The 11,746-nt window shown below is 37.2% G+C and overlaps 1 protein-coding gene across 2 annotated transcripts; it reads right to left on the reverse strand.

Annotated features, from left to right (window-relative positions):
• Nucleotides 1–346: 346 nt before the first annotated feature.
• On the reverse strand, nucleotides 347–11,476 carry LOC109033542 (lysosomal phospholipase A and acyltransferase). 2 transcript variants are annotated; one of them, XM_019046212.2, is made up of 7 exons: nucleotides 11,088–11,476; nucleotides 9,905–10,050; nucleotides 8,452–8,698; nucleotides 7,341–7,571; nucleotides 6,411–6,585; nucleotides 4,796–4,927; nucleotides 347–3,720 (listed from the first exon to the last, which is right to left on the reverse strand). In XM_019046212.2, the coding sequence occupies exons 1-7, from the start codon at nucleotides 11,212–11,214 to the stop codon at nucleotides 3,492–3,494; spliced, it is 1,287 nt and encodes a 428-aa protein (XP_018901757.2). In that variant the 5' UTR covers nucleotides 11,215–11,476; the 3' UTR covers nucleotides 347–3,491. The 2 variants fall into 2 exon arrangements, with proteins under 2 accessions (XP_018901757.2, XP_072155432.1); XM_072299331.1 differs by lacking the exons at nucleotides 9,905–10,050; nucleotides 11,088–11,476 and having other exon boundaries at nucleotides 8,452–8,719.
• Between the last annotated feature and the right edge of the window lie 270 nt (nucleotides 11,477–11,746).

Below are 11,746 nucleotides of genomic sequence, written 5' to 3' on the forward strand. Positions count from 1 at the left end.
GAAAATTTACACAGAATCACAACATTTCGCTTCAATGTAGGATGCGGAAACAAACATGTCTACTGATGATTTAATGGATAACAGTGCCAAGAGCGGTGAATTCATGATTTAACGATAGTTTATGCTCATGGATGGATATTCATAACGCACAGACATAGATAGAGAGTCGTAGGGTGATTTAGTGGATTGGTGAAATGTTATTGCTCAAAATCCTTGAATAGTAATAAGTTGCTTTATTTTCTTAGTCTTTCTCCTCTCCCCGTATCAACGAATGGACTTGTAATGTCCAAATTAATTAGTAACAATGTTACCAAAAAGTAATGAATCAATTGAATGAGAAAGTATATAAACGGTGTTTCGCTTTTTTTATTTACATTTCTGAAATTTACAGAGACTTATGTAAAAACGTCACATTAAAATCACACGAAATTGAATGAAAGTAATTTGATGTTAATTCTCATCACCCATTCTTCAATTATAATTAAAATTGGGCGCAGGAAATCTGCAACGCCGTGAAAAGAGTACGCAGTCTCGTAAATTCACTCTAAATAAGATGATACTGAGACAAAAAAAAACAAGCAGTGAACTCCAACACAATGTGTTGATAAGGCGCGTCATTAACTCGCACATATCAACCCCTTTAGTTTTCATTTACAGAGATTTCAAAATAGGCAAACAGCATAAAAAGAGAATTCACGATCCAACACTGCGAGGTCAAAGACGCACCTTGACGAGACCGTGTATTGTGAAAGTAGAAAGCTATTCGATCGAATTTAAGTTTTTTGATCTGCCTCAAGCAAAATCTTATCAGATTCTTGAAGAAAAGTGCTACGGAATAATTTAAGCGAAGAAAGGAAAAATTCTGTCGAACTCCTAGAAGATAAAGTCGATTTAAAGGTATTTTGGGGCTAAAATACCCAAATCACCGGTAGTAAAAATCCCGTTATATTATTGAAAAGAAATTGACTCGATATAAATGCAATTGCATTAAATACGTCTTGATTTTGTTATTTTAAACGTCTTTCCATGCAAAGAAGTTCAACCATGTCGTTGCTTTATTCATTCATGAATTGAAAGTAAGCAATCTACATCCCGAAAAATCTACTGATTTGCCGTAAAAAATTGCAGAAACTTGATATACCAGGTCGATGCACCCACTCGTTGAATTTACCAACCAATTTTGTGAGTGCAAATGTGTAAGAATCAATATGCTATAGTCATTTTGGGTGCATTTATTTTTCATGAAACAATAATAATTTCAATCCCGAAAAACCATCAATTTTCCGTATAAAATCGAAAAAATCAAAATATGTCAACTCCCCGACGTGAAAATTAGATTCTACGTATGTAAAATGTAAATACTTATGTATCGATATGCTGAACAGAACTATGTGTGGACAGTCAGAAGCCCGCGGCAACATTAATTCAACAGAAAAACTGTAAAAATTAGATAGGATTTTAGCCGCTTTGCCCGCCTCTCCTCGCTACTTACAACAAACCGTTCTTATACTCATCTCAAAATTTTTCTCAGAGCTTTGGGTTATTATCAGCTTCCATTTAAACTCCGGTTCGATGGCCGAATCGGCTGCCAAAAAAGCAAGCCACTGTTGAGGGGTTCTATGAGAAATTCGTGATATTATCGGCTCTCAGGAAATCACCCCATGGCTAAAATTGGTGGTATAAATGTTTAAGTGCTTAAAATAATCGTATTCAAGAAACTAAGGAATTAAACTATGGAGTCAATTTCTTTTTAATAATATAACGAATTTACTACCGGTGATTTAGCTATTATAGCCCCAGAATACTTTTAAAGCGCCTTTGCGTTCCAGAATCTCGACGGAATTTTTTTTTTTTTTTTTTTTGCTTAAACGATTCAAGAAACATTGTAGTTAAAAATATAAAGATTTTTCGATTTGGACGTATGAAAAATGTTTAACTCGTTCAGGCACACCGTGTATTGTATGGAGTACTGCTGTTATTCGACCGTTGTCTTCAGGTCAAAATTCTTACAAAGAAGCCCCTTGCAAGAGGCAAATTTTTTGTAATTTCTCCCAGTTTTTTCAGCGTTAGGTATATAAATGAATTGTTTGTCAAATTTTGAGGTCAATTATATTTAATTGTAATTTATACTTTCTTTTTTTCCCCTTCATTTTATTTTTCGTATCGAGGAGTCGAGGTTTTGTTGATTTCTTCGGATTTCGATTACTGTAACTTCTCTTCTATTCGGCCGATTTTTATGAATGAGGTCTCTTTTTATTTGTGTTTTAACGGAGAGTAAGGAAAAAATTGCTAAATACATGCGAAACAATTTTTTTTGAAAATTGGATGAATCCTAGCGTGACGGTGAAATGGTTAATGAAGCGTGAGTAATTGCGGGGTACGGGTATCGGCCGCGTTGGGACCCAAGGCCCATTGTTCTTCGTGACGCCGACGCAGTGATCAGGAGCGTGGGGACGAGAGGGCTTAGTGGACTCCTGTATGAGCCACGTTTAGCAAATGGTCTAATGAGTCTCGAGGCTCATCACAGATTGCACTTACCACTATCCTGGTGGCCCCGGCTATCAGAGCAAGGAGTACCAACTTTTGAAAAGGATAACAGTGTTGTGGAGATATGTCAAAGCAACGTTGTGAACAAAACGGAGTGAGTGAAATTCTCATTCAAGGAGTGCCGAACTGGTCAGCCATCCTCGAATCAGTTCGCTTGCTTCCGCTTATATATGCATATTTTAAATCAGCGCGCCCCATTCTAAGGTTTTTTTAAAAAAAACCAAGAAACGTAGACTCTTGGTATTCATTACACATAAACTAGCGAGCCCCAGAATGAGAAACAAATTTTAATCATTATTATTGACGGATTAGTAAACTTTTTACACGCTTTGGAAAATCTCAGAAGTTCGCGGTAGTCACTTTTCGGTAAGGAACTAGGGGACTCGGTTATTGTATCGAGGGGGGGGGGGGGGTCGAAACGATCGCAAAGGCGGTATACTACGTATACGCGCCAACAGACAAACGCTGAAATAGGGTAAAATCTTCACGTTTATCACAGTTTTCTCTGGGATTTGCAATTCTTAATTGATGTTGAACTAAACTATTAATCGATTGAAAGAATGAATGAGTGTTTCAACCGTTTTGGAACTTTTTTCTGGTAAACATAATTTTGAATTCCCCCCCCCCCCCTTTCCAATCAAATTCCAATATTTACATATGACATTTTTAGCAGTATTTCTACCCCGTGCAGCCCGATATGAAGGGCTGTTGAACTAACTAAGCTATTGTTCTTAACGAACTGAAATCAAACCTCCAAAAGGTATAATAACAAGAACATTTTGTTTTGATTGTATTAACTCCGACTCTCTCCCTAGTAATAAATTATTGTGAGCTTCATTTATTATCCAGTGAACGAATGATAATCTCTTGGTTTACGAAACTTATATTAATTTTGGTACGATTTGTCGTCAATTTTCTTGACGAACTTCTTAGCCGGGCTTCATTCAGGGAAATGATTGAGCTCCTTTAGCGACTGACATCACATAATCGTGAAACACTGTCTCGTAAAGTACTCCGGTGTGTTCGTACCCTTGGAAATTTTGAATAACGACATTTGCACTCTGAAACTTCTCGCAATATCGCAAACTGTTCAGCGGCACTGTCCCATCGCCGACGATGTTTACGATTTCGACCTCCTCCGTGTCACTTATTTTGGGTGCTGTGACTCGATACCTGGAATATTGAAAATTATTAGTTAAGTAGAGACAAAGTTGTTTTTGTCGATACAGACCCAACAAATAAAAGTCTTCTCATAATCATCTATTATTAACGGCCGTTTTCATTGTCATTCCTTAGCCCCTTGTGTGGTTCAGAGATGGTATGCTTATCACAAAATGGACGTTGGCCATACAGCTGTAAGCAACTATTACTGCTTTCAAGCCACTAACATTGCCTATTTAGGTTATTGAAGGCAAACTGGTATTATAAACACGAGTCATAGTGGATTAAAGAAAGTAGCCTTCTAATATTTTGCTTAAAAGGAATAATCTTGGTGACACTGGTATAAGTAACTATCAGTACTGTATCATTATTATTAGAACTGCGCATATTTCCTACTCAGGTTATCGAAGGCAGACTGGTTCAGAAAAATGTGAGTTGTTATGAGCAGAATAAACAATAATTGGTTCGCTAACCTTACAAATGAACGTGATCACATTGCTGAAGCAACTACTACTGTTCCCAAGCCGCTCAAATTGCCTACTCGGGTTATTGAAGGAGAATTGGTCAGAGTAAACGTGAGACATTGTGAGTAGAGAGGAGGAAATTATATTATGTTGCTCGATTTTATGCTCGAAAGACATTTAGACACGATCCGCCTGCATTAATTTATATCTCACAGCTCTAAAACAACTCACATTCCTACTTCTGTGCTGAAGTTTTTTCTCTAAATATCGGCGAATTATTGGAAAAGGTTTATAGCTTCCTAAATTCGTTTGAATTACGAACTTGTGACTGAAAAATGATGTTAATCATATTCATATAGTTTGAAGTCAATTTTTCGACCACGAACCGAGCATGTGCGTGTATTTACTATTTAGAATTTGTAGGAATTGAGCAAAACTCATCGCGACCTTCTAGAGGTCTTTGGAAAGACATCCTTTAGGCTCACAAAAGTCCATAGAGTCTGTCCTGAGAAATTTTTGACTGATTATCCTTTGGAATGCTAAATATCAAATTGTTCAGATTTAATATTTATGGAAAGGAGTTAAATGAGTGACGAACTGAAATAACTGAAGGAGAGACTTACGTTCCGGGTGTCTGAAGTTCAGTCAGATTCGTCCACACGCAATAAAATTTCACTCCTAATTTATCCAAAGCAACAGGGAAAAATGGTCGGACATCTTCTCTCATTAGATAACCATCCTCGAACAGAACATCCCTGTATATGGTAGGTAAAGACACATTAAATATACTAAATTCGTGTGCTTTGGAAATCATTAAGTTTGATACAGAGCTACCTTAATATTTACAAAACACACATTATATTTTCCTTTAAAAGATATTTTTCTTTTCATCAATTAAAATGAGATGGTCCATACAGAGTGTACAAACATTTCAAAATCATGAGTTGAAAAACGCTGACTCCGCGAGATTAAATATTAGAGCCTAACACTAAGCGGAGCGGCGACGCATTGGCGCCTACAAACCTAATAGGGATACTTCACGCATTGCGCGGCGACGCACTAGTGCCTACAAACCTAACAGAGATACTTCACGCATTGCGCAATGCGTGAAGTATCCCTGTTAGGTTTGTAGGCGCCAATGCGCGGTTCGCGCTCTCTGCCTGCCCGCCCGCCGCGCCGCAGCGTGCCACGGCGTCTGAAGCAATCATTTCACACCAGAGGTATTGCACAGTATCATAAGAAATTGAAGGTGCTCCAACATATTAAGAATGACAGGCATCCTTCAAAATTACGGAGCTTTCCTCGCAAAATAAATCAAGATACTACGGCACAAAAAGAGAGCGGTAGTCCAAAAACTAACTAAGTCCTAGTATCCGTATTCAGTAAGGTTTAGTATAAACTTTATCGTCTGGCTGTTGCTTAATCGCCATCGACTATAAAATGGTATAAGAAATTGTACAGCCGGCTACAGAAGCTATTGGAAATCTTACAGCCGGCTTTAGGTCTATAGTATTTTGGAACACATTCTACTGCCAATTTTTACCAGGGTAACCTACGGTGTATTCAGACATTTTTCACAAAAAGGAGAAGACGATACGATACAGTCATAAATGTCTCAAAGAGGGCGGGTGCGGTGAGGATATGTTTTGGGAAACAGCAGCAAATAACATATTTTAATGGCAAATTCAAGTTATTGGAAGAAGGGAAGCTCTAACCTCTAGAATTGCTCCTATTTAGTTACGCCGTTGAGTGAAAAATGGAAGAAATAGGTACCTGTCATAATCTATATTAAATATGGTCTAATCCCTCCTCCCCCATTTTTTAAAGTTTAATACTTCTCTAAATATCTCGAGTAAGAGTTTTAATCCTCGAATTAAAAGAGGAAATGTTGAAAAATTCCTTCATTAGTCGACTATAGACTATCAATTAAAAGATTCCATCGAGCAGATTTTACTGATCAATATCCTCAGATGTTGAAGGATCTCACATGTTCAGTCTCAACTCTACCAAGTCAACTTTTTTCTTAGAAAATCTGGAATTTGCCTTTTTCGTTACTAATCTACTTAAAATAGTTGACATTACAAAAAGGCAACCTAATTATAATTTCAACACAGGAATTCTGATTTTTTAATTATAAAATCATATAATTTGAAAGGCGATGCTGATGTAATAACATGCACAATGCTTTAGAGACGCAACAAATGAGTTAATTAGGTAATGCAAAATATTTTTACGCACTTAAAAAACTGTTGGTAATCTTTCGTCGTGTATTTTTTATTCTGAGGAACCCACTCAACTAATGTTGCATCCTCGAATTCTTTTTCTTCAGGTAGTAGAAATGCGATGGACTGAAAAGTTCTCACCATGCCCAACATGATTTTCTTATCCATGGTTGGAATACCGTAAGTATTGCCTGATTCAACAAAAATAGGAATAAAGTTAAAACACGTCCGAGTGCAAAATTGTAAAACTATTGTGAGAAGAAAGAAAAAAAACTGATGCGATTTTGGTTCCATGCTTCATTGACAGGAAGACTCTAAGTTCCATGGATTTCAGTAAATTGTTACATCAGAATTTATCGAGAACTGATATATCTGAACTCGAAGTATGTGAAACTTTGGAGGCTCCAGCCATTGGAAAGAATTTGCAGACCATGGAAACCACGAGGAATCTAAGGCTTTGAAAAATACAGTTCTTCGTAAATTATTATTTTTTTTAAATTTGGCAACGTGTACAAAGGAGCTTTATATTCCGTTGAGCATCTATTGAAGTTTCTACATGGAGAAAAGAAGGTAGTGTGTCTAAGCACAATTATTGCGGACGGATAACCCAGTTCCTTTCAGCTTACTCGTTGGTAATCACTTACCAGGATATTTTGGAGCGTTACCCTTGTTTTTTGGTGTGATTGGCCAGAAAGCATGTCGTGATTCGACCAATTAAAAGGTTACAAAACAAAGTGTCTATTGAGACAAAGTCTCGGTCTGACGGTCACTTTCCAGTCACCAAAAGGTGACAAACCAACGTTCCTTCAGGTGTTAAAAAATTGAGCGAACTTAATATATCTTTGTTCATCCATGGTGCACTTTCATTGATAGTGGGTCGGTGTCCAATTTTTCTCATGGCTCTTTCACCAATAATGAATATTCACATTTCACAAATTCATCTTACCAACAATGTAGTTCGAAATAGCCTTTGGGCTCCCCAACCAGGGTGTCCCGACCGTTAGGAAGGCGTGGATGTATTTGTCTTTCCATTCTTGGGGTTTGTTCATGAGGAAGTGCGCGGTGACCAATCCGCCCATGCTGTGAGCCACGAGCAAGACCTTCCGTTTTGTTTGATCTGCCACTATTTCCACCAGCTCTGTGAATCCTTTGTAGTAGTTGAAGTCATCTTGCCGGGCTGACGAATAATGAAAAAAATATAATGGAGAAATAAATGACAAATCATAAGGATACTGACAAATACGTAAAATTGACTACTGGACAAGGTACGAATTTAAGCATTATCTGATACACATTTCTTAACCAGAATTTTAGGTAGAGCACAACTCTTGCATTAAAAATTACTAAAATCAACTCCTAACAAAGATATAAACGTTTTTTTGTTTTACATTGGTTTACGGGAAATTTGAATCCTTCACATCCAATCACGTGCTACGACGGTTTCGACAGGCTTTTCAATCGAGCACTTTTCATTTTCCACCTTCTGTTGTTCAAACTATATGCAACTTGGTATATTGCTGAGCCAAGTTGTTAAGATTGAAGCTGCCAGATTTTTATATCGCAAAGACCGTCATGGTAATGTTTAGTGGGCGATTTGACTCACGAAGACCATTGTATTTTCATGAGCGGGAGGTTTGAATTCACGCGTCAAGAAACATGAAATATCTTTGTTAAGTGTTACTTTCAGTAATATTTGCTGCGCAAATCGTGCTCTAGGTGAAATTTTAATTCGGATCCATGTATCAGAATGCTTCGCTTTGCTTCTTGTCCAGTGGTCCACTTTATATCTACGAATACTTTCTGCCCTCTTGTTGAAACACTGAATTAACCGCCTCAGCAGTTAGTTTTACATCTTGACATTGCTACATTAACTGCTGTGGCGGTTGCGTAAGCCATGTGTGAGTTCTCGCACTTTTTACATCCAGAATGTTAAATCAGCATCATTTTTTTTCGGTGTAACATAATTCTATGGCAGCCTTTAAGGATTTATTCGCTGGAAAAGAGAATGAAGCATGCTTCTGAAAACCACATTTACTTGCAAACTTGCGAGCACTTACGAGGAGCGTAGCGCCAATCATAGCTATGCGCCTTGAGGCTGCTGTCGGACGAGTAGCCGCTGTTCTCGAGAGCCTTGACCATCTTGTGGAAATATTGGCTCATCGGAAGTTGTTGAGTGATTGGGTCAGCCGTCAGAAATTCGCTCGACGATAGACTTCCAAGTCGCCCTTTCACCCGCGTTTCTACGCCTACCCGATTCATGCATTTGCGAGTTGATCTGTCGTACAGGAGTTGAAACCTGAAAGCCTTTAAGTGTAAAAAGATCATGAGGACTAATTCCAGAAAGTTAACCAGAAAGCTTCACAGAGAAAAAGGAACATGCCTGACAGGGGACCAGACTTCGGTGATGAGTGCACAAAGGGACAACATCGCGCACCGAAAAAAAAGGATGCTAATTTAACATTCTGGATGTAGAAAGTGTGCGACAACTCACATAACACTGAATAAACCGCTACAGCAGATATTTCAGCAATACTAAGATGTAAAACTACCATAATTTCTGTGGCGGTTAACTCAGCGTTTTATGAGTTGTTGCACCCTTTTTTACATCCAAAATCTTAAATTAGCATCCTTTTTTTCCTGTGCTGGAACGGACCGATAATTTCAGTCGGCTATTTTTCGTTCTCTAGTTCGGAAACCAAAAGTTAAGAGACTCGATCTTTGCTAAACCGGTCGCCCAAGTCTCCTCCGAGTTCAGTTCAACGGATTGAAAAACTTTGATTTACGCTGAGCATGTTTAAGCATCAAACGAGGTTTAGGATTCAATGAAGTAAGACTCATTTGAACCCCTATGATCCTTCCTTCCCCTCTCCTTGAGACCCCTTGGACTGATAGCCTTGACATCATCGAGCATTTTGGTCCTACAACCCAAGTGATTTTTTTTATTTTTTATTTTTTTTTTTAATTTTAACAAATGCATACATGAAGCCTCCGAAAGAGGCTAATGTACCATTCACTCTTGTAGATCTGAGTGCTGCCGTGCTAAGGAAGAACGCCGTATGAACATTTGAGAGTTGCCAAATTTTCTCCGATAAAATATTTATTTTGGAAAAAAATTTCGTTTTTTTTCCTTTAAATTTTCAGAATTTTTAGATCAAATCCCAAGCAAAATTACCTCAGAAATTTGAAGGAAAATATTCACACAGTTTCCTGAAAATTAGTGATTTGTCAAAGGAACTTTGGCAACGGTTGAAGGCTCATACGGCGTTTTTCCTTAGCACGGCAGAGTGCATGACTGTTTGATTAGTCCTCGTAGCCGAAAAGCGCATAAACTCTGATTTCCGTTCACCCCCCCCCCCCTCATCTCTCTGAAATATTACCGTGAATCTTACAAAAAGCGCTTTAAAATAATCAAATTTTTGACTCGACTGGTGAGAGTTTTCTAAAAGTACATTCTCCCCTTTTTATAAGGTGCATTTTTCTAAGAATTTAGATTAAAATCAAAGAATTTACCCAGCATCTTTGATGTATAGGCCCCTTGATAGCTATATCAGGGTTCAGCCACAATGATTCCCACTCCGTTTCCCTCCTTTTACAGAGTTTCGGATGGCCTCTCGTGTCCCATTTTCCTTCGATTTGACTATCACTTACGCCGTTCACTAAAATGATAAGGAAGAAAAATACTAAAAAAGTACGAAGAGGAGAAGAGAGAAGAGGAAAGAGGAGGCAAGAGAGGAAAGAGGAGATGAGTACGTTCAAGGTTGGTCTAACGATTGGTCAATGGCAATGGTGTGGCGTTTCTTTGCGATGTATCGATTGATCTGCCATGTAAACCTATGGAAAATGATTTTTATACAGGATGTTCGCAACTCACACCTTAATAATCGATATTTTGCTATAGCTTCAGATGGGAAATATCGACAATCGGTCTTTCATGTCTCCGCACTGGTTAATGATCTCTCAATCAAAATTCCTGCTGTTACGCTATACTGATTACGTAACCGATACAGTTTAGTAGCGCCGTTATATTTAAAGCAATCGATAAAGAAATTGAGATTTAACTTGAAATTTTGCTAGTTAATCATGAACTTTAAAATGTCACTAAATCAATACTGGGTTTCATTCAATTAAAAAGAAAATTTGAGTGACTCTTTTTTGCAAAAAACTTTCAATTCTCATAAGATAAATTATAGTCGCCCTAAGTATAATTCCTCGTAAAACAACTGGAGATATCTTTTATTTCTCATTTAAACAACAGAATTTTTTTGCGGAACTTATTCAACAGAGATAATTTTTTATTGATAAAATTGTGTTCATCGGTGTGAGGAATTTTTCTCAGAAAGAGTGACTATTCAGTGTCCTGCTATATGTTACTGCACCATTCACTCTTCTACTGCAATAACTTGCGATATCCAATATTTCCATCAATTTCTTTTTACTACTAAGTTTTTTTCTAACTTAACTCTTACAGCACATCTTAAAATGTTCCTTTTTCTTTCTTCATATATCACTCTTTAATTTTCCTGTCATTCAATATGTATAATCCTTGTATATCCTGTGTATAGTCTTTATCCACCATCAAGTTGGTGAATAGAACGCTTCGTAAATCTAAATTATATTAACTTTTTCACGATAAAAAATGACAAATTTGTCACACGAATAATGAATTCATGGTTCAAATTTTAAGGCATTTTACCGAGTATAATAGGTGCCAACTTGTCCGATACGTAGTCATAGTTTTCAACCGTTGGGACAATTGAGCACAAGCAAAGCAAAATGGCTAAACATTCAAAGACTAAACAGTTTCCAAAACACAGCGTCATTTTTAACTTCCACCCATTAAACAATCTATGGTTTAATCACAAAGAAAAAAGAAACGAAAATTGATAAAAATGATAAATCTTTGAAGTTGCTATGAATATCAAAGAACGCACAACTGGGACAACCTTCCTTCCCAGAAAGAGCGGTAAAATTCTCTTTTGATAAATCAATGAAATATGATGTCAAATTTTTGGTGTATTCATGATTTTTAAACGTATGTAACCTAGTCGAGCTTTTCACAAAATTTCTATGAATCGAGTCAAAAACGTTGCCATAGGTTGTCAGTGCGAAGATTTAAATTAAAAAGAATGAGAGGTAGGGTGATTAGATACCTCCAATGCATAATGACGAAACAGCAAAAAGAATGAGACTTGCAAAAACCTATGAATGAACCATTAAGTCCGCCATCGAATTGGATGGTCTTGTCCATTGAAAGATGTAAGAGTGTTAAATGCACGGCAAATTCAACGAGTAATGAATAAATAAATAAATGAATACATTTTTCAAAATGAAGTCATTGTACTAAAGTTACCT

This window comes from Bemisia tabaci, chromosome 4 (assembly GCF_918797505.1).
Source record: "Bemisia tabaci chromosome 4, PGI_BMITA_v3".
In the NCBI taxonomy this organism is placed as follows: Eukaryota; Metazoa; Arthropoda; class Insecta; order Hemiptera; family Aleyrodidae; genus Bemisia; species Bemisia tabaci.

Coding starts and splice junctions, on each gene's coding strand:
- LOC109033542 (XM_019046212.2), bottom strand. CDS start 11,214: ATGACGCTGTGTTTTGGAAACTGTTTAGTCTTTGAATGTTTAGCCATT. Junction 8,699..9,904: donor CTATACATCAAAGATGCTGG/GTAAATTCTTTG, acceptor TTACACTTAAAG/GCTTTCAGGTTTCAACTCCT. Junction 7,572..8,451: donor TGATTGGCGCTACGCTCCTC/GTAAGTGCTCGC, acceptor ATTATTCGTCAG/CCCGGCAAGATGACTTCAAC.